Source organism: Convolutriloba macropyga, chromosome 3 (genome assembly GCF_964194025.1).
Source record: "Convolutriloba macropyga chromosome 3, txConMacr16.3, whole genome shotgun sequence".
Classification (NCBI taxonomy): domain Eukaryota; kingdom Metazoa; phylum Xenacoelomorpha; order Acoela; family Convolutidae; genus Convolutriloba; species Convolutriloba macropyga.
This window is the reverse complement of record NC_134470.1, coordinates 79,770,714-79,793,167: the sequence shown is the minus strand read 5'-3', so window position 1 is coordinate 79,793,167 and position 22,454 is coordinate 79,770,714. Positions and strand designations below refer to the sequence as shown.

General features: G+C 36.0%; 4 protein-coding genes across 4 annotated transcripts in view; all 4 read right to left on the bottom strand.

The window, feature by feature from the left end:
• The window catches only part of LOC142336755 (uncharacterized), a 63,195-nt gene extending 54,574 nt beyond the window's left edge, over window positions 1–8,621 (bottom strand). The window contains exons 1-3 of the mRNA XM_075385666.1: window positions 8,375–8,621; window positions 626–769; window positions 4–37 (exon numbers count right to left, since the gene is read on the bottom strand). Of these exons, the coding sequence (XP_075241781.1) occupies window positions 4–37; window positions 626–769; window positions 8,375–8,620 (424 nt within the window). The 5' untranslated portion in view covers window position 8,621. The remainder of the gene's footprint in view (window positions 1–3; window positions 38–625; window positions 770–8,374) is intronic.
• Window positions 1–22,454, bottom strand: part of LOC142336504 (protein SSUH2 homolog) — a 611,495-nt gene that overhangs the window by 296,586 nt on the left and 292,455 nt on the right. The window lies entirely within an intron of this gene.
• Window positions 15,577–16,882, bottom strand: LOC142336505 (uncharacterized). Its single transcript, XM_075385392.1, has one exon. The coding sequence runs from the start codon at window positions 16,784–16,786 to the stop codon at window positions 15,944–15,946; it is 843 nt and encodes a 280-aa protein (XP_075241507.1). The 5' UTR covers window positions 16,787–16,882; the 3' UTR covers window positions 15,577–15,943.
• LOC142336754 (ATP synthase subunit s, mitochondrial-like) lies at window positions 17,059–20,192 on the bottom strand. Its single transcript, XM_075385663.1, has 3 exons — window positions 20,123–20,192; window positions 17,644–17,739; window positions 17,059–17,378 (listed from the first exon to the last, which is right to left on the bottom strand). Exons 1-3 carry the CDS (start codon window positions 20,190–20,192, stop codon window positions 17,059–17,061), a joined length of 486 nt encoding a protein of 161 aa, XP_075241778.1.

The following is a 22,454-nucleotide window of genomic DNA, read 5'->3' as shown; positions in this document are numbered from 1 at the left end:
CTGTATTGGCCCAGGGGAAGGATGAATGAGGAAAAGTCTGAAATAAAAGAGAACTTGGATTTAAAGTTAGAACTACTTGGGTTGAATAGGTGGTAGTTCTTACCATAATACTGAAACTCATGCAGGCAATAGTCAAAAATTAATATATATTGTTTGTGAGCGACACCACATTGTCGCTCGAAATCTTAAATTGATTTTCGAAATTCTCTCTGAACATTAATCAGAACAAAAAACCGAATGTCCAGTGTGAGTCATTGAAAAATGCAAAATAGGTTTACTCTGCGAAGTCTTGACGAGGAATGTCTTGTAATACCATGATTCAGTACTGATTAAATGTTTTACTATTGGAGATTGCTGAATCAGCACTGGTTTAGTGTGGTATTTTACTTAACCAAATTTGGGGCCTTTCCCATTATAGGCCCATTATGGTTAGTTTACCATGATGGGGGGGCTATAAGTGATCTGACCACTAAGGCAGGGGGCTATAATTGGAAAGACCCCAAATTTTTCTGGCATATGCAGAAACAAAGAAAAACAAAATTAGATTATACAGTTTAACAAAACATAAAGAACGACAAATATAATACAGCTGTTGCTTGTTGAAAGCAAACATTTCAGCACTTACTTGATCCGGATCCCCGAGAAATTCGAACTCACACGGCTTGTTTCCAAGGGAATACTTCCTCAATAAGTTGATACACTTAAACATGGAGCGCCTGGACGGCTTGTTTTTGTGAAACAGGTCACCGCCCAACAGCACAAAGTCAACCTACACAAACAAAAATTGGATCTATTACGTTTGTACCCCTCATTAAGTTATGCAAACTCCATTTACAGAGCACGTGCCATTACATGGTAAATCAGAATGTAAAAATATGGCAAGTGCGTCTGAGGGGGGAGGTGGGGGTGCAAATAATATGCACCCTCTCAGCTGGGGGGGGGGGGGGGCACAAAAAAAGAACACGTAAATTCCTGAAATGAAATATAAAATACATCATGCAGGTAGTGTATGTAATTAACAAATAAACAGAAGTAATTTTTGAATTGTGAACACCCACCGAATAATTGAAATGGTAGATAAATAAATAGATTAAAAAATACATAGGTAGCAACAGCACACATCATGAACTAAATTTGAATTCACGCCACGTTAATTGGCCAAAATTGGCCACGAATTTGGCCTGGGTCCTTCTTGAATTTTTCTAAAAAGTGAGCTTTGTATACTTTTTGGGCAGTTACAGAAGATTTTGGCAAGGTTTCATTCGCCCTCAAAATTTCAATATGATATCTTACACCACTATTTATCACCCCCTTTTCAATGTATTTAATTCTAGCAATGATTTTACTTACTAATTTTCTCGTCCGATTGTGAAAACAAAAAGTTCGCCGTTGGTAATGGAATGCCAGAAATATTTTTAAATGCTTGCTTTTTGTAATTAAAAATTTGTCTGGTGTATAGTGCAACCCTATATTGTATTAACATTCGACATCCGAACCGGTAATATGTTATTCCTCAGCTTAAGATCGTGAGATGAATCAAATCTTTTACGATTGTAGCAAGCTGTGACTGCCCAGTTTAATTGTTTTTCGAGAGTTGCTATAAGATTCTGAGATAATGAGCACAGAAGTACTGCTGGATATTGCAGGTCACTTATAACAAGAGAGTTAATAAGTGTTTTTTTGAAGCTTTCAGGAACGCAGTTGCGTAATGTATAAATTGATTTTATGCCTTGTGCCATACTTCGTAAAATATTTTTTACCTCGGATTGAAAGGGTGTTTTTTATCAATAGTAACCCCAAGATATTTTACTTCCGATTTTTCTATAATTTTTGTCCATCAATTGTAACTGACATATCTTTAGATTCAGTGGAGCCAAAAACAATGAATTCCGTTTTGTCAGCATTGAGCCTAAGAGAATTGCAATCAAAGTAATTAACCAATTTTTTCTACATCCTTTTCAAGAATTTCAAGACTATCTTGAACCTTTTTCGGAGGAGAAAATGACTGTGTCATCTGCATATTGAACTATATTAGAGACAAATTGAATTGCAGGTCGTTAACGTAAATATTGAATAAAAGGGGACCGAGAACCGTACCTTGCGGAACCCCTCTGATTAATTTCAACCAGTCCGATTCTACATTGTTTACTTTAACTCAGTGAAACCTATCAAGAAAACTTTTGATAATGTTCTTGGCTGAACCGGTAAACCCCAAGTTTTGCGAATAAATTCTCGTGGTCTATGAATCAAACCCTATTGATAAATCAACGAAAACGGCTGCTATGTGGTCTTTTTTATCAAGTTTGCATCGTATTGTTTCTGTTGAATATACCAGTACGTCTATCGTGGAACAATTTTTCCGGAACCCAAATTGCGTTTTGTTGTAGATATTGGCTTTGTGAAGATATTTTCAATTTGCTCTTTAGGTATTCTTCAAAAACTTTTGATAAGGCATGCGTTAAAGAGACTGGTCTATAGTTTAATGGATTGTCAATATCAACCTCTTTAAATAGAGGCGTGATGTGAGTAAATTTTATTTGCGAAGGAAATTGTTTGGCTTTCAAATATTCATTAAACAGAAAACACAAAGGTTTAGGTAGTTCTGGTGCTCCTAATTTAAGTGCCCAAGCAGGCAAGTTAGAAGGACCCAGTGGTTTATCTTTGTTTAGGTCAAGAAGCACTCTTAGGCATCCATGGCTGGTTACAAATCTAAAATAAAAATTGAGAGGAACCGAGTGGTGGTTTTCAACCTGCTATTTTCTATCATTATTATTAAACTTAAAAGCTCCTAATTGATAAAAAACGTAGCTGAAGTGAATAGCAATCTCTTGTTTATTTGTTACTAGTTTACCAAAGCTATTTTTTAAGCAGTTGACTTTAGTTGCTGTTCTTTTGAAGTTTCTAACTTCATTGATAACATTCCATTTTTTCGACTGCTTGAGTTACTCTCAATCAACTGTTTCTGAAACTTTTCAAACACATCTGGCAGATTGCCAGAAAATAGCCGCAATAGATTCGTAGATCGGCCGTCTAAAGAAACAGTAAAAAAGACAGACCAAAAAAATTGTCTTTTCATAGAAGACTGATCTGTTATATTTTCATTTAAAATCTTTATAAGTTATTGCTGCCTCTATTAGCTGATCTCAAATAACCTTCATTTAGAGTGACACACACCCATTTGACCTTATCTCTTTGAATTAAGGTAAATAAAAGTCAATTTCAAATTGAGGAAGTCATTTTTGAGAGTGAGGTAAGTCAAGTGTGACCAAAAATTTAATCACGCTCATGAACAAAACTCGCTCCACTAAGAGCGAAAAATGACGTCACACATGCAATTCAGTTGAAATTGCATGAACGAATGAACAAAAAGTGGCTGTGACGTCATATGGTAGTAACAAAAATCATGACGAAATAAAAAAAAACATAGCAGGACAAGTCCTGACGTACAATTCAAAGAATTTTCATTGACTACACAGAAAACTAGACTAAGAAAAGACTATGAATGGATTAGGAAAACCATTTAGAAAAAAAACCCGATCCAAAAAATTGAAAAAACAGAAAAAATCAAAGCGAAATTGCCGCATGTGAACAAAATAACCACTACCGATAAAGCGAATTTTTGTTCAAACACCGTATTCTCACTCTGCTTTAAAATTACAGCGAAAAAATTTCACGCCGCAAAACCACTCGCTTTTTCGCTCCACTTCCTGTTTCGACGTGACCAAAATCACTACTCCAATTTGACTTCCAAAATCATGAAAATGTGTGAACAGATCTTAAAAAAAAGACAGCGCCCCAATACAATTCAAATTCTTTGAATTGTAAAAAAACCAAGAGAAGGCCAATAATAGCCCCAGCTATCGCTGTGCGGCTATTAAAAACTCTCTTGTGGTTGGAGTTCAATTGATTTCTTTTATTGAGTAGTTTGTAAAAAATTTAATTGTCAAGTAGATCTTCTTTCTTAATTGGTAACTATCTAGTTGTTGCGCTAACAAATTTTTGTGCTAAAGAGAAAAGGCAAACACAGCGTAAAAGTCAATGTCAAGTGAGCTCAATGACAATAACAAAAACTGATAAAAGCCGAGCGAATGAACAAAAAAACTAGCTCTAATAATTGTGAAAAATAATTTAGTGATATTTATTATCTTTTGGTTATCTCTAACTGTCGGTTGCCCCAATTCTTAGATGTTCAATTTAACGTTCACCTGCTATTATTTAAATAACATAGATTTATCCAATTTATTGTTAATATTATACATGCGAATTTACCACTGTCTACAGTCAATAACATCATCAAATCCACTCTCAACTTGGTAGCACTATGGGTATTTTTAAACAAAATCATTAACTCACCCTAAAACGACCAAAAATAAAAAAATAAGCTTTAATACAAAAAATCTTGCGACTATAACTGCGGGCTGATAAACAGCTTGTCAACTGTTGATAGTCCACTTGAAAGAGTTTCTATCAGAGCTATGCGTGATCAGCCAAAATGTTTTTGTCACGAGTTGACGTAATGCAAAAAGAGAGGGAATTAGTGGATAATGAAACAACACTGTTATGTAATTGTAATGTTTTATGAGAAAATAACAAAGATTGAATCTTTCAAATCAAGATCTATTACTGGTGCTAGATTTGACTGCGTCAATGCTTCTTTTGTTTGATGCAATATAATGTAGAGTGCTCTGGCTACTGGAGATTATCCACGGTGAACAACGAGCTTCGTTGCCTAACTTGTAAAAGATCTAAGCGAGGATTCAAAACTAATATTCGGTGATAGAATTTAAACATCAATATTGAATTGATTGTATTCCAATAAAATCAAACTGCTATCCCTTCTGTTAATCACAATACGTCTCCTATTATTTTTCGCAAATTTTTTATTCCTTCGCGCTGTTCTCGGTTTTTCTATCTGCCTTGCTTTCGATTCCGTTTCAATCCAATCAGGATTATTTAATGGGAACCCATTATAAACATCATAGTAACATTTTTTCGATGGCCAAAAATTAAAAAACTTTGCACTATAATCAAGAAAAAATATTTTGTTTCTGCTCTTTTATATTTGCAATTCACGACCTCTATACCCAAGCGTCCCAATAATCTAATTCGGCCAATGTTTCTCTATTTCTGCATTTTAACGCAGTTCAATTTATACGATCAAAGTAGGCCACTTCGCATTTGAAAATTATAAACGCAAGCTCTCGTGAAGTCCAGCAAAATTATTTTAAAGTTTCTCGAACGTCACAATTTTAACGTATTCTATGCAAAAGCGAAGTTTTCGTTGTCACCACCAAACGTCATTCCCGCTTGTGTGCCTTACAATTTCCGCAATGAAGGCAGAATAAAGACAATTAAAAAAGGCACTTAGAACGCGGTGTCAGGGCAATTGGTCCAACTCCATTTTACCCAATGCCATTATACCCAACCTGCCGACTTACCCAATACCACTTTAACCAATGCCAACTTTAATTTACCCAATTTTTAAAAATACAAAACGACTATTTAGCCGACCAAAAAATTAAATGGCCCGTGGGACTTGATAAGAAACTATCAAACCGAACATCGGATAATTGAATGAAAAGATAAAAGAGCATTGGGTAAAATGGCATTGGGTAAAAGGGCATTGGGTAAAATGGCATTGGGTAAAATGGCATTGGGTAAAATGGCATTGGGTAAAATGGCATTGGGTAAAATGGCATTGGGTAAAATGGCATTGGGTAAAATGGCATTGAGTAAAATGGCATTGGGTAAAATGGCATTGGGTAAAATGGCATTGGGTAAAATGGCATTGGGTAAAATGGCATTGGGTAAAATGGCATTGGGTAAAATGGCATTGGGTAAAATGGCATTGGGTAAAATGGCATTGGGTAAAATGGCATTGGGTAAAAGGGCATTGGGTAAAAGGGCAAAAGGGCGTCAATGCTTCTTTTGTTTGATGCAATATAATGTAGAGTGCTCTGGCTACTGGAGTTTATCCACGGTGAACAACGGGCTTCGTTGCCTAACTTGTAAAAGATCTAAGCAAGGTTTCAAAACTAATATTCGGTGATAGAATTTAAACGTCAATATTGAATTGATTGTATTCCAACAAAACAAATTGCTATCCCTTCTGTTAATCACAATACGTCTCCTATTATTTTTCGCATTTTTTTATTCCTTCGCGCTGTTCTCTTTTCTCGGTTTTTCTATCTGCCTTGCTTTCGATTCCGTTTCAATCCAAGCAGGATTATTCAATGGGAACCCATTATAAACATCATAGTAACATTTTTTCGATGGCCAAAAGTTTTGCACTATAATCAAGAAAAAATAGTTTGTGTCTGCTCTTTTAAATTTGCAATTCACGACCTCTATACCCAAGCGTCCCATTAATCTAATTCGGCCAATGTTTCTCTAATTCTGCATTTTAACGCAGTTCAATTTATACGATCAAACTAGGCCACTTCGCATTTGAAAATTATAAACGCAAGCTCTCGTGAAGTCCAGCAAAATTATTTTAAAGTTTCTCGAACGTCACAATTTTAACGTATTCTATGCAAAAGCGAAGTTTCCGTTGTCACCACCAAACGTCATTCCCGCTTGTATGCCTTAAAATTTCCGCAATGAAGGCAGAATAAAGACAATTAAAAAAGGCACTTAGAACGCGGTGTCAGGGCAATTGGTCCAACTCCATTTTACCCAATGCCATTATACCCAACCTGCCGACTTACCCAATACCACTTTAACCAATGCCAACTTTAATTTACCCAATTTTTAAAAATACAAAACGACTATTTAGCCGACTAAAAAATTAAATGGCCCGTGGGACTTGATAAGAAACTATCAAACCGAACATCGGATAATTGAATGAAAAGATAAAAGAGCATTGGGTAAAATGGCATTGGGTAAAATGGCATTGCGTAAAATGGCATTGGGTAAAATGGCATTGGGTAAAATGGCATTGGGTAAATTGGCATTGGGTAAAATGGCATTGAGTAAAATGGCATTGGGTAAAATGGCATTGGTTAAAATGGCATTGGGTAAAATGGCATTGGGTAAAATTGCATTGGATAAAATGGCATTGGGTAAAATGGCATTGGGTAAAATGGCATTGGGTAAAAGGGCATTGGGTAAAATGGCATTGGGTAAAATGGCATTGGGTAAAATGGCATTGGGTAAAATGGCATTGGGTAAAATGGCATTGGGTAAAATGGCATTGGGTAAAATGGCATTGGGTAAAATGGCATTGAGTAAAATGTCTGGGTAAAATGGCATTGAGTAAAATGGCATTGGGTAAAATGGCATTGGTAAAATTGCATTGGGTAAAATGGAAGTGGGTAAATTTTCATGTACACTCAACCTTCGAACACGCAACTTGAGAGGACTGAGCTTCCACCTAGTGAATACGAAATTCGGTCAAAAAAAAACTTTTAAATACGGTTAAAAGATTAAAATACGCGACGGTTGTACAAACACTTCCAAAAACTCTTTAGAATGAGGGTTTTGAATGTAACTCTCAGAAAATGCACGAAGAAATTGTCTCAACTTTATGCACAAGTTCGAGTTTTGTCTCTCGTATAAAACATGCTTTCCTGCTTGATTTTTTTTGCTATCCCGAGCGTCAGATGAATTGATCCCGAGCAACGGGGATGCAAAACTCCGACCTCAAAGGGGTTCGAACGCGCGACCGTCAGGAAAGCACTACTCAGACAGCGTAACTACTACGCTAAAGCAGCTTTGCTACTCAACAGCTTACAATCCGGTACATAATAGCAACAAAGACAGCAATTGAGCTCACTAATAAATGAAGAAGTGAATTGTGAAACTAACTCAAGAAGTCAAAAGCAATTTTCTCGAACAAAAATTGCAAAAACGGTCAAGCAAACATTTTGCATAAAAAACAGACAAGTTTACAATAATTGCCTCGAACTTCGTTCGAGAGAATTTAAAAAAGTAGAAAGCAAGAGCGATGAATTTGGTTCGGTGAATAAATACTCTTGCGAACAGAATAATCAGGGGTACCATTGAATTCATTTCATAAATGAGGTCTTAAAAATAAATTGTGCAAGATGATTGATCACAGTTGTCTTGAACATCCATATGCGCAAAGCAAAAACGATTTAAAAGTTTTGTTCAACCAATTTTGATTAAAAAATTTTGCCAAGCAAGTCAATCACGCAGGAAATGAACTAAAAAGGATTTAGAATTTTGCTCTTCAGGCAGCAATTATAAAATATTCAAATTAGAACTAATTCTGCTAAGCTCAATTTCTCTCACTCCAACAACGTGATCCTGGGCTCATTCTTCGACAAAAATGTTGAACAATTTTTCATGAAAAGGTTTTTTGGCTGCATTTTTCGAAGCCAGACAATCTGATTTCCATTGCCTCCGCCCTTACCTGTTCTTTCTGTGCCAACTGGAGAACTTCCTCAAAGGACACAAATGAGTCATCGCCTCTAATGGGACACTCTTCATTAAAACCCAAATGATTGTCTGTAGAGACAAGGATTTTGAATGTGTTCACGTCATCTGCATCGTCCTGGTCTCCGGCACATTGCCGATTATGATGGTCTCTTATGTTTATATTCCCGTTTCTATCTCTGCGGTTTGCTGATTCTGAACGAGGTCCAGCCTCTACCATCATTTAACTAGAAACGCTTACCTTCAACACACAGAAAAACGCGGTATAAAACTTTTAATCGCGCTAAACAGGCGCGGTTCCTAAAGCATGAAAAAGAAAACTTTCTTGTAATAGGCGATTTTATGTTCATATTTTTTATTTTGTTCAAAGAAGCTTTGGTTATCATGAATACAACTCTTTTTCCATTATTTATAATTCCGGTGGGCGTACTACAAATGCACATAAAAGACGATTTCTCCAAATCATGAAGGCACGTCGATTTCATGAATCCTGTTTCCTCTGAGACCCGAACAGTGAGCAGGTTTAATACTCTTTAATATATTACTATTTACTATTGCTCTTTCAACTTATTAAACGGGACGTTATTGTTCGTTCAATCGACTTCGGATATTTGATGTCGAAAAACATGAGTGTCATCGCTAGAAAGCCAGTCGAGTGTAGAATATATCAAACGAATTTTTGAATTTGCATTTTTCGAGGAGTTGTCGAGGTTTACTGCTATTTAACTTATTATTCACAACTTTTTTTCACAATTTGAGCAAAATTTTGGTCAATATTAGATAATTGCAGAAATCTGAAAATTGGCAAAAGTTATGAATAAAAAACTAATTTCTACAGTCCGTAAGGGGTTGTACAGTTGTTTGACAAGATTTTCTGCAAAAAATGGCCCTATTTTGCAATAATTAAGCCTTTGACTCCAATTTTATTCATTCGTTATACTTGTTAAATTCGTTATATTAGCTAAAATTTGTTAAAAGTTTTGTTAAAAAGCACGATATTACCTTTAATTTTATTCACTCTTAGTCACTGATTATTGAGTTTAAAGTCTAGCGAATCTTCCTATTATTTTCACCCTTTTTTGTTCTTTTTTTCGATTTCTCTAAATTTTACCATTTTTTGCTAAATTATGGTAAAGTTCTTAACCAAAATAGTTTTTGTTTCAACTTTAAGTATAAACGAAGGTCACTAAATTCTTTGGCTCGTCTTTTTATGCAAATTATAGGCCGGTTTTTTTTGAAAATTTAGCTTTCTTCAATAGAAGTCTGCATTTTTTCACTTGAAGTAAAAATTTTTTCGCAATGAAGGTGAGAAATATTTTCGTCACTAAGAATGGGTCCTATAATTTTAGCGTCCACCAGATTTCCTCAATAAAAAAGCAACTTTATCTAAAAATATCCTTTCAAATTTAATTCGAATGCTTTTTTAAAAACTAATTTTGAACTTCTGTCGTACAAGCCTCAACGCAAATATATTGAAGCGCACAATTGACAATGACAAATAAAATTTTCGTTAAAACTGCAAGTTATTCTGTGGGTTACCTACAAACAAACTTTATTATTTTCAAAAACAAATCATTGAAACGATAACTATCTCCTTAGATGTAAACAGGGTGTGGGGTACATTTTATCAACCTTAACTTTAACGCAAAAGGAAAACATAGCTGGCAGATTGCCAGAAAATAGCCGCAATAGATTTGTAGATCGGCCGTCTAAAAGATTTAACAAGACAGACTTAATTAAAAGAAATTGAAATTTTGATTAGGGATCTGTATAACTAATTGTTTCTTCTATTAGCTGCTCTTAAATAGCCTTCAATAAGAGTGATATACACTCGCGTGAGCTTATCTCTTTGAATAAAAGTAAATGTCAATTTCAGTGCGAGGATGTCGTTTTTGAGAGTGATGTTAGTCACGTGTGACAAAAAATTTAATCACGCGCATGAACAAAAAGCTCGCACCACTAAGAGCGAAAAATGACGTCACACATGCAATTCAGTTGAAATTGCATGAACGAATGAACAAAAAGTGACTGTGACGTCATATGGTTTTAACAAAAATCATGACGACGAAATAAAAAACAAAGCAGGACAAGTCCTGACGTACAATTCAAAGAATTTTCATTGAATAAACAGAAAACTAGACCAAGAACTGACTATGAATGGATTGGGAAAACCATTTAGAAAAAAAATCCGATCCAAAAAATCGAAAAAACTGTAAAAATCAAAGTGAAATTGCCGCATGTGAACAAGAAACCACTAGCGAGAAAGCGAATTTTTGTTCAATCACCGTTTTCTCACTCTACTTTAAATTTAGAGCAAAAAAGTTTCACGCCGCAAAACCACTCGCTTTTTCGCTCCACTTCATGTTTCGGCGTGACCAAAATAACTACTCCAATTTGACTTCAAAAATCATGAAAATGTGTGAACAGATCTTAGAAAAAAAAAAGACAGCGCCCTAATACAATTCAAATTCTTTGAATTGTAAAAAAAACAAGAGAAGGCCAATAATAGCCCCAGCTATCGCTGTGCGGCTATTAAAAAAATGGTGTCAATTGTGAAAACCTTTTGTTAGGATACGCAAAAACAACAGGTTTCAACGTTCAAAAGTTATTTCTTTCGTGTTCCCTTTTAATTAATATGGGTTCATGCAGTCAAATCAATTTTATTTTTGCGGATGTTTAGATGTCCTTCAAGCGGACGTTTAGAGTTTTGAAGTTCTAAAATTGTTCAGGCCATCAAAGAATATTGATAAATTTTCAGATTGTTCCACCATTGCTTATTATTTTCAAAACTCAAAGTCTATCGATAATACATGAATAATTTCAACATTTTGTTCAAACAGATGTTGAATTTTCATCTTCTTAGCTATTTTGCGCAAAAAAATATTACAACATGAGATAATTGGTGTAACTTTTCAAAATTTTGGCTAATTCCGCTATAAAAAAAATTTGCAACAAAAAAAAATTATATGAATTTAATTTACTTTTCAAAATTGTCGGTGACGTTAAAATTAGCCTTGTTTCTCAAGTTGCACATCTTAATATTATTTGCAAAATGTTATTTTATTCAACCCTTATATCATTCATCATTGACATCTATACGTGATTTGGAAACTCAGGAGACAGGACAAAAACTTGCTGCTCTTTTTGCCGATTAGGCGATTAGGCTGTTTCTTAATTTTTCAGTTGGATTATTTATTTGGTTCTATTGTGGAAGACAACTAAGAATACATACTAATCAATAGACTGTTTCTCTTCCAATTGTTAATCTATTTGTAATTGTACTGTAAAGTCTCTCCGAAATTATCATTTTAAAGTAGCCCAAAACGAGCCGTAATGTTGAAAAACTTTTCAAAAGATTTGCGGCTTTTATTAGCTTTGCAGGAGATTTATTGGCATCTTTACATGTCCTTCAGCTAAAAGCCGTTCAAAATGGCAAATTACGCATTAATTTATTTTCCATTGCCATGTGATATCCCTCTTTGTCTCTACAAAAATGTGGAGTTGATCTATATCTTTACAAATTTTAGCGAATTAAGTTCGGGATTCACAAATAGAATATTTCTGCCGTTCCGAGTTTTAAAGTGTCGCATGCTTATGGAGCAGTCTTTTTTCTATCCAATTATTGTGTTTGAAGATGGTGAAAAAGTTAAAAACACTGCGTTATCAAACGTATCGGCTGGTGATCATATTTTCTCCAACACTTAACTTATCATCTTTCACTCAAATTTAGACATCGATTCAAATTATTTTAGAATGCTTTAAATACAACAATGAAAAGTAACTTAGGTCACACTTACGCCTTACCCTTGCGCCTGGATGTGTGGAATATAGCTTACCCAACTGAAGGTACACGTGATTTATTCGACTCGATTAACCTCTCCAACCTCCCAAGCAACCATGAACCTATCCAGGCTGAGCTCGTTCAAAATCGTTTGCAACAGGATATAAAAATGGCTCGAATTACAGAAGAAAAAGCCAAGCTAGATAGTCTGGAAGAAGCAATGAATCAACAGAAAAAATACTCTATGAAAATTGATTCAGAAAAAGCTGGCTAAATGACCGGCCACTCAAAAAGTACAATTTCTGCCTATGCAAGTTAGAGTTAACTTACAAAATGACCGCGAATTAACAAAAATGCCAAGTACATGTCACTGTGGTGAAAAATTCAACACAACGCATGCCCTCCACTGTGCAAAATGCGGGCACACATTCGCTATAACGAAATCCGAGACACGTTCGAGTTTGATGAACGAAGTTTATGATGTTGAAATAGAGCCAAAGCTTCGGTCGCTTTCAGGAGAATCCTTTCGCCACAAGCATTGATGACGACGCTCGATTGGACATCAAAGCCAATGAACTCTAGGAAACTCGATTCTCTAGGACTCTTTTCGATGTCAAAGATTTCAACCTCCTCGCATATTAATGCCCTAAAACTATCAAAGATGCCTACTCATATCACGAACAGCATAAGAAACTAAAATATGAGACTCACATTATTGAAGTTGGAAACAGTTCTTTCAATCCTCTAGTATTTGCTTGCACTGGTGGTGCTGGCCTCTCCACCACGAAAGTCATGAAAAAGTTAGTCAACAAAATAGCCGACAAGAAAAACAAACAATACTCAGGCACCATCAGCTTAGTCTGAACCAGGGTTTTGCACTCCCGCGAAGCTGTATCTTGTGTCTCAGGGGATGTAGAGCTCACAAGAAGTCATACACAACCGCCAATTTTTCTGCGTCTGCAATTGTTGAAGGAAAGCTGCACGGTTCATAATTCACTCGCCTGTAAATCCTTGTTTTGTTATTATATTTGACTACATCCGATTTGTTTAAGTAGTTTTACTAGACAATGCTAAAAGCAGCTATTTGATTCAGCTTATGTCAATGACCTTTGCTAAAAACTCATTGTGTTTACCTTCTGTTCGACGATTCTATGAACAAATAATTGATTTCTTAAATCTTTGGATGCTTCATTGTTTCTTATTATACTTTTTCTATCTTACGTCAAATAACAAATCAAAATATAGCCAAAAATTAATGCAACCCAAAAAACCAAGAAAAAATCGATTATTTCTTAATTTAATAGAATACTATGTGAAATCAAAATTTTCCTTGTTACAGCCAGTTTTGTCTTTTTTTAATTTTTTTCCAGCAAGCTATGGTTACGCTTGCCAATATATTCGGTTCATTCTTACGGCAAAAATTTACTAGTAAAATGGTACATAAGACAACAAAAAGTTTCCTATATCGTCGAGTCATTCTTGCCAATCATTCTCGGAATTGATTATGATTTCGTACTATTAAAATTACTTTTGCTGTCGCTTGTTTTGTTGCAATGAAAAGGGTTTTCAAGAAGTCAACTACTTCCGTCAGCTTTTGAGACGATTGCTGTTACGATTTTTTGCCGGCTTTGCTTTCCAAAATCGAGCAAAAACAATGTGTCCTTAAACAATTCTCATGAAACTTTCTTAAAGAGATTTGGCGAGTAAGTAAATTGAATACTCGTGGTTTAACCGTTACCCAAAATCATTACGCGAGTCTCTATATAATGGTTGTTACACAATCATTGCAAGATTAGCATCGCATATTTGTCCTAATAAATTAGACGAATATGTCAAATTTGCAACGTACTGTGTGTGCTTTTGTTCATCATCCAAAAAAAAAACGAATCAATCAATCAAAGAATTTTTGGGCTGAACTTTATCTCTCAACCCTGTAAACTAAAATGGAACTAAATCCCTTCAAAGTCACTAAATTCATTTCCATAAGTCATCCGATGCTTGAGTTCATTGCTCCTATATTATATTTAACTTGGATTTTCCCCGTTTCATTACACAATTCGGATCGTTCTGTTTCGGTCCCCCAGTGTTTTTATACTCCCTTACAAATGATGTGTTGTTATATAGCACGTTGCTATGTAAAAAGATTGCACGTGCGCCTGGGGGTCTTAAAACACATATTCCCACTAAGCTGGGGGGGAGGGAGGGAGGGAGGGAGGGAGGGAGGGAGGGAGGGAGGGGGTGGGTGGGCGAAACAGAATAGATCCCACAATTTGGATGTAACTTCTACAAAGGTTTCAGCATAAATATCTTGTTCGACAATTGTATCCAAAATCGTGCGAATGTAATTGTATATGTTGATCAACTTGAGGCTCTAATTTGGGAAACAGAGAATTTAAGCGTTCAATAAATTTTGTCTCGACATACAAGGCTAAGGCCGAAAACAAAACCATACAAATTAATTTGCTGGAAATGAGGCCTCAGCAACGTTTAAAAAAGTTCAGGGCACTGAAGATGAAGTGGGAGCTGGTTATCATGATATTCCAAAATCCCTCTAAAGGTCAAAATTTATTCATTACCAGGTTTTTTTTCACTTTTCTATGACAAATGTAGGCAGCCTCTTTGGAAAAAGCTTTTGAGTACGGTCAAAAACCAAGGATAAATTCAAAACCAACAAACTGACAAAAAATTCTTACTATACGGCTAATCCCAATTACTCTTCGCGATAGAAGTGCAGTTATTTCTTCTTTCTTCAAAGACCAAAACGGTTAACTTCCAACGCAAATCAAATCTCTTTCGTCAATCACCACCCTTGTAACTAAAAACAAAAACCGACTGAAATTTGAGAAAATTTGAGTTGCATTTGTATGTATTCGTGTGTGCATAGTGTACATATTTGGGAAATCAATGGATTCGGTAAAAAAAATTCAAAATTTTGTCTGAAAGGCTGTTTTCGGGAACAAATTTAACGGTGAACACATTTTATTGTTTCTTCGTATGTGAATTAATTTTGTAAGCTTGAAAATAAGATATCAATTTTGTTATATGGCCTAGAGTGCTTTTTAAGGCAAAAAATCTCTGCTTTGCTTCAAACTTAAAATTTTTAATTAAATTGATTGTGAAAATTGGGTGTAAATGTCTGAGGTATGAAAATTATATGCAGTTTTAGAAATTTGCAATTCATTCATTTGACCCCAATTTTAAGCATGGATACTTAACTGTCCTTCATTAAGGCAAAAAATTAATTCGGTGTGAAATGTGGAAGTAGTTAACGTATTCAGGTATCCGTACATAGAACGATTTAAAAATCGGGGTTAAAATTGACAAAATTTAAACCCTATTGCTTCCCTTAGCGTTTGACTTATATTAAGATTTTCCCAACTTAATAGAAAAAAAAAACGATTTTAACAAACCTTTCTAATTCCATTTCGTATTTTGCTACTTGAATGCATAGAAGCACCATTTAATGGGGGACAAATTGTCGCTTTAATTCTTAATCACGAAGCATTGGTCAAACTGCATAAAAATAAACAAATCTAACAATGAAAGGTTCTATTCGACATAAATATTAAAGAGTAATTCTAATCAGAAATTAATCAGACCATTCAGTGACGTCATCTAAACTACATACATATTAACAATGATAACGCATTGACAGAAAGGAACTCATGCGTTTGAGAGTATTAAATTTCAAAATTGCCGATTCAACAAATCTTGTAAAGATAAGTTGGTACGCTTTGTCTTAAAAGTTTGGACTATTTTTGTTTTCTATCTCCATTTTTTGAGCATCCTCTTCGCAAAGTATACATAAGCACACAGGGCTCCCAGTCCAAACATAATTACGTGCGTTGGAATAAGGAAATATGAGTACGGAGGAGTGAATATTGTTCTAAAGGAGGATGACAAACTAGTCAGCCACCCCAAATTGGGTTCGGGTTCAGGTTCACTTTCAGAGTCTGATATGAATAGAGGGTAATTGCTATTGGCTAATCGGTTGTTCTGCTCTGGATCGATTTCTGATACCATCAATACATTTCCCGATACAATTGAGTTATGACCATTTGGATGCCTGAATTTTTCTGCTAATTCGTGAGGTTTCAAAGGAGTACATTCTGGCCGACTTGAATAATTTGCCAACGCGGTTTCCAAATTAGTCTGATTGGCTGAATTCTGTAACAATACTGGACTGCTAAATCCAGTCCCGCCTCCAACTGACCACACGGGCGAATGTGGCCCACTGCTGCTTCTGATTGACGTTGCTCTCGAACTTCCCTCTCGTTGGGCTTCCAACAGAAGACGCTCCAACTCGTCGTTATAAGGCGAAGTGTTAGTGGCATTGCTCGACGAAATTCCAGAAGCTGTCGATGACAGACTTGAAACTGAGTTTATGACTTCGCTATCCACGGATCCCAAGGTTGAAGCAGTTCCTCCACCTTGAGTACCAGGTGGGCGAATGGAACCCGACGTCGATGATCCAAGATCCTCCCACTCCTCGACAATGATGCTAGAAGACGTTATGGAACCCCCGTCTAGACCTCTAACTCCACTTGCCATGGTGGTATTTTCGTTGTTGCTAGTTTTATTGCTGCTACTCAACTTAGATTGTGACATTTAAATTCTGAAATGAGTGAACGCGAGTTAAATTTAACATGTCAACACCACAAACGCTAAGTAAACATAATCACGATTTACAGAGAGACAACTTGACAGGCTTGCAAATTGATGAAATGAAATCTCAGCACTGATCTAGCAATCTTTGCAAACTTTGACCTTTGAAAGGAGCCAAACTGGAGGTCAAATTATGACGTCTAGAGGACCAATATAACCAGTAAAATTTAGAATTTATAAAGAGATTATTACAAAAAAATGTTTGTTCAAAAATTTCACGAAGGAGGCGGTAATGCATGTTCGGCCTCGATAAAATCAGCCGCTCCAAGAACAGTATCACAATTCGGAAACAACTCCTTTGAATTGAGCGTCAATCGTTCCCACTCTTCACTTGTCAAACCGTCTAATTGATGCAGCCGGAGGTACTTCAAATTTTTCAACCTAGCCAAGCACAGAACTCCCTTTAGAGTGACGTCAGGACACCTTTCCAGTTCAACATGAGTCAGTGATTCTGATACGACTTGGAGGGCATTGAGGCAATGGTTGTCGATCATTTTTGAATTTATCATCAGCATTTTCTCCAGACCTTCTAATCCTGAAACAAGACGCTATGCTTTAACTTCAATTTAATTTCTGTTGAAAGTAGCATGGCACAAATAAAGCTGATTCAGCATTATTAAGTTGAGTGATTCGCGTATTGTAAACTAATCGAGGTTTTTTGGTTTTAAAAGAATTAGGTAATTCTTTATACATTAGGCAAAATGGAACCTTCTCGAACTTTAGAGCTGAAAAATGCGACAATAGCGGCAACTAACTGTTACATTTGGAATAATTGGTTGGGGCTATTAAAAAATGCAAACCTTTTAGATAAGGGAATCCGTCCACAGTAATGCCACAGTTTACTGCATGAATTTCAGACAGCTTCAGTTTGCGGTCATGAGGCAGCTGATAGTAGCCTGGAATCAGTACATACCGTTAATCACACCATATACATTTGTATCGAACTGTCAAAAATGAGAAGGAGTCTCGAATTTTGCCCAAAATGATACATCTCATGAAAATCGGTATACAAATGTATTAGTCTGGAGGTTCACTCTACTTCGAGCATTTGAGCGGCTGAGAGCAAATAATGAAAACAAAGATAGAAAAGTCTTTTTTTTTGCTATCACTTTCAATAATCGATGAACAATTAACTTATGATAAAAATATACCCCTCACTTAAATCTGTCAATTATGTTTCTGCTTCTGGGATGTGTTTTAAAAAACGATTCATTAAAAAATGATTTGAAGTTCAGAGCAAAATCAGTAAATTGTTCTTTTACCATACAACTTTCATTTTTTAGGTCTAATAATGCTTTCTAGGAGCGATGGGCTAATTAACTATGAACACTGCTTTCGGACAGTAAACTTCCATTGATTACTGTATAGATCTTTGAAATAAAATCAATTTTTCCTTTTCTAAAAACTTTATGTTTCAATTAAATAATAGTTATTTACCGCTTAAATTTTTAAAACTAAAAACTGTTGCAGTAACAATTGCAAACAAGTAGCTCACAAGAGAACTTTTGAATAATGGTTCTTGATTAACAATGAAAAAACCTGATACGTCGTTAATTCAGAAATATTTTTGTCACAATTACTATTCATCTACGTGAGTCAACAGTACAGCTACGACGGAAAAGTTTAATCAGCTGTCGCGGTCTCTTCCCCTAATAATTTTATATTCAAGATTATTTGACTGAAAAGAATTTGAGCTAAACTTATTTATAACACCTTCACTGGTCATTGAATGAAAATTATGGACGCTTTATATTTCTGTAATATTTTTTTCTCAAATGCAGCTGTTCAAGGCAACCTGAAACTGTTCCCAAAGAATTCAAAAAGCTAATGATATCGTTTTTACTTTAAAATTCTGTGATCTTCGACATTTATTTTTCATATCTTTTAAGGAAACATATAAACCGCTTAGAAAACTTGTTAATGTTTAGAGTTCTGCTTGAAATAGGAAAACTAGTCACGCAAGATGAGAAATATGATTTCCCATATTTAAATATTTTGGATCATTTTGTCTAAATTTCCACGGAAAACCTTAGTTAAAAATACCCGACTAACGTTGGACGAAATGCTCTGGAACGACTGGTGGGAGCTTAAATCCATTGATAGCTGATTCAGTCGGGCGAATAACTAAATTCTAAATTCAATAAGAGGGGGGGCTTCAAATGAAGTCATTAGAATTTATTATATAACCCTATAAACACAAAATTAAGAAAAAAATATACCAATTTCGGCGCACGAGTTCAGTTTCCGGCACTTGTGAATGAGAGAGAAATTTAGATCAATCAATTCGAAAAGGTCAGGGGCGTAAAAGTCTATTGAGAAATCAAAACGGTCAAGAAAAAATTTGGCATAAAAAGACTAACATGTTTATATAATTGCTTCAAACTAAACATCGCTTCAAACTTAATAACTGGAGAAAACGAAATTCTCTATTCCACAGTCGCTAAACGCCTATCTCTACTTTGAAAAGACTTTCAGATTCTGTCGGTCATGTCTGCTACCAATCTCTACTTTGAAAACACTTTCCGATTCTGTCGGTCATGTCTGCTACCAATCAATATTTCTGGTGAAAATTGAATAAAAATGGGTATAGAAAAAAAAGCGAGCTCATAAATCCGCTTTTCAGTTAAGCTTTTAGCTAAAAAGTAAAAAAAAAACAGCTATCTTTTGAATCGCTCCAATAGGGAAGCCATTTCAAAAAAAAATTAGCTTTGTCTTCTTTCAAGTCTTCTGTCGTTTTTAAAATTCTGAGCCAAGATGCCGCGTCGTGAAAAATTAATTAACTTTAGGACAATTTTGAGTTGTACATGAGTCCAAACGAGTAGCTATCGGTCAACCAACTATTCAAAACGCAATTTCGATCAAACTTGAGAACAGATTTTTTTCAAACAAACAACCAAAGCTGTTTGTATATCAACTAGACCCATTAACTAGACCACATCTACTAAAAACTATCTAAAAGGTGTACAATAAGCTTCCATAGCCAGGTCAAGTGATACAGCCTCAAAGTTGTTAACGCTAAGTCTGAACAATTTAGGTAGCCTAAACTCATTTGCAAACAAGGAGGATCGCTCATTTATACTTTCACACAGCTACTTCCAAACTTCCACTCAAAACGGTAACCCACGCTTAAGCAATTAAACAAACATGAATCTTGAGAAAACACATAACTTCTATTAAACCTCTTGAAAATCAGTGATTTCAAAACCAATAAAATCAATAGCTCCGCCTTGTTATATGCTACGTAAACGAAAATGTGAATCATAAGAGAACTATTACAACCTTTGGATCTCTTCCATCCCCCCACCGTAGTGGGTGCATATAAATTGAACCCCCAAGACGCACGTGACATTTTTACGCAACGAATTACAATGTAATGGCATGTGCCCTGTAATTGGTGTTTTCATAACATATTCGTGAGGTGGGGTACGATCGCTTAAGATCCTATCAATTTATGAAAGCATAGGCCTTAGCGAAATCAGCAAAATGAAAACGGCTCAGCGAACCCTCCACGCAATTCAAACTGCGAATCTTCTAGAAATAACCGACTGCAATCGGAAAAATTGCTCTCAAGCAACAAGCACAGAGTCGGCTTGGTTGTAACTAGCGTAAGCACAGGGAGGTAATCCTCAGTGAGCGAGGATAACAGCGACGCGGGAAGTGGTAAAACATGTCGGGACCGACGCTCAAAGATCCCTTTTCAAATACTGAAAATCTGCCTCCGCAAGCGTTCTTCAGAACCGTAAAACTAGAGCTTATTAAAGCTCTAAGATAGCTGCTCAGAGAATCAATACCTCAAGCCTTTACCAGTTCACTCCGTTTTTAAAGACAAATTATATCACTCAAGAGAGCGGAAGAATCTCTCTAGATTGTTCTAGTTAGAAATTCAGAACGCTCCAGCTAACAATTTGCAAAAATAAAAACGCACATTTACAATTATTGCTTCAAATTTCGTTCGAGAGCAATCAATGATAGCATGAAAAAATAACAAAACGACAAGAAATGGGGGTAAAACAAATAGTAGACATTGTTTAAAATTTGTGTGCTGAATTTGTCAAAATTCAAAACAGAGCAGCACTAGAAAGCTTCAGAAATCACTTTTGTTAACAGCAAGAAATAAAACAGCAAGAAAGTTGGACAAAATTGCAAATTCTGAAAAAAAGTTTAGGAGCATTTTGCTGTCAAAATTGATCAAATCAATAGCTGCACACTGTTCATTGTTCTTTTCATAAAAGTATTAAATAGCATAAATTGAAAGTTAACAAAGAAAAATGCGGTCAAAAAACGTAAGCAGAAGGTTTTTAAAGCGTGGTTAAAATAGGACACGAAAAACTTTGGCCCTACGATGAAAAAACCATGTGACATGCAGCCTGCTTGACAATTTGAAGCGTTGTTTATTTCATTGGGACGTCCGTTCGTCACGTTCCGGCACGTCAACTCAAAGTCACGGCCATTTAATACGGATTTAACACATATCAAAATCAAAACTTTTCACAATGCATGAAAACATCTTACAAAAACTGAGCGCCCAATACAATTTTCTCAGATCTTAAAGAAGAGAGCCTTATTAAACGTCATGACGTCCATAGCTTTAGCTTAATTGAAGGGGCTTGAGATAAGCGCAGCGGGAGGGAGTGCACCAAAGGGGGGCTGATGGGCAACAGTGGGGGGGGGGGGGGGCAACAGTGGGGACGGGGTTGGGGGAAACAGTCGGGGGGGTCTTTGGATGCACGGGGCCTTTATGGCCTGAACGATCTGCAGAGGCGTGGATTGCTCGGGGAGTGATAGGGGTTGGGGGGTCAACTTCTAAGAACCGCCCTTCCCACCATAACTACAAGTCTCCAAAACAGTTTCTGTGAATCGCATACTTGGAGACTAGTGAGCTGAAAGGCTCTAAGAGCATTTAATGCCCGCTGGGCGCTACCTGTTTATCTCGTTTTTGAGGACGACAAGACAAATGGGTCAGACGAAAAATCGGTCAAGCGAAAAACCGCATAAAAAGACCAACAGGACTAATATAATAGCTAAACTTTAGTAACGTTTAAGAGCAATTAATAACCTTGAGGGATGATGGAAAATTGCTTAAGAGGACATTAAACAGGTGAGTGCGACCTGAAACCTTCGTTAGAAAGATCTACAGAAAAATTGCAGATTTTTCGTTAAGAAATAAGACCATAAGGTTATCTATGGTCCTACCATTAAACAGGTGAGTGCGACCAGAAACCTTCGTTAGAAAGATCTACAGAAAAATTGCAGATTTTTCGTTATGAAATAAGACCATAAGGTTATCTATGGTCCTACCATTAAACAGGTGAGTGCGACCAGAAACCTTCGTTAGAAAGATCTACAGAAAAATTGCAGATTTTTCGTTAAGAAATAAGACCATAAGGTTATCTATGGTCCTACCATTAAACAGGTGAGTGCGACCAGAAACCTTCGTTAGAAAGATCTACAGAAAAATTGCAAATAAGTAATAAATAAGACCATAAGGTTATCTATGGGTGCATATTTACCAGCCTGTGATTAGCTTGGGCCTCCCTTTGAACCTCACAAAGGCACTGTTCCTCAGCAACCATTCTGCACACGCGATGTCAGGACCGACCTCTGCTATCCT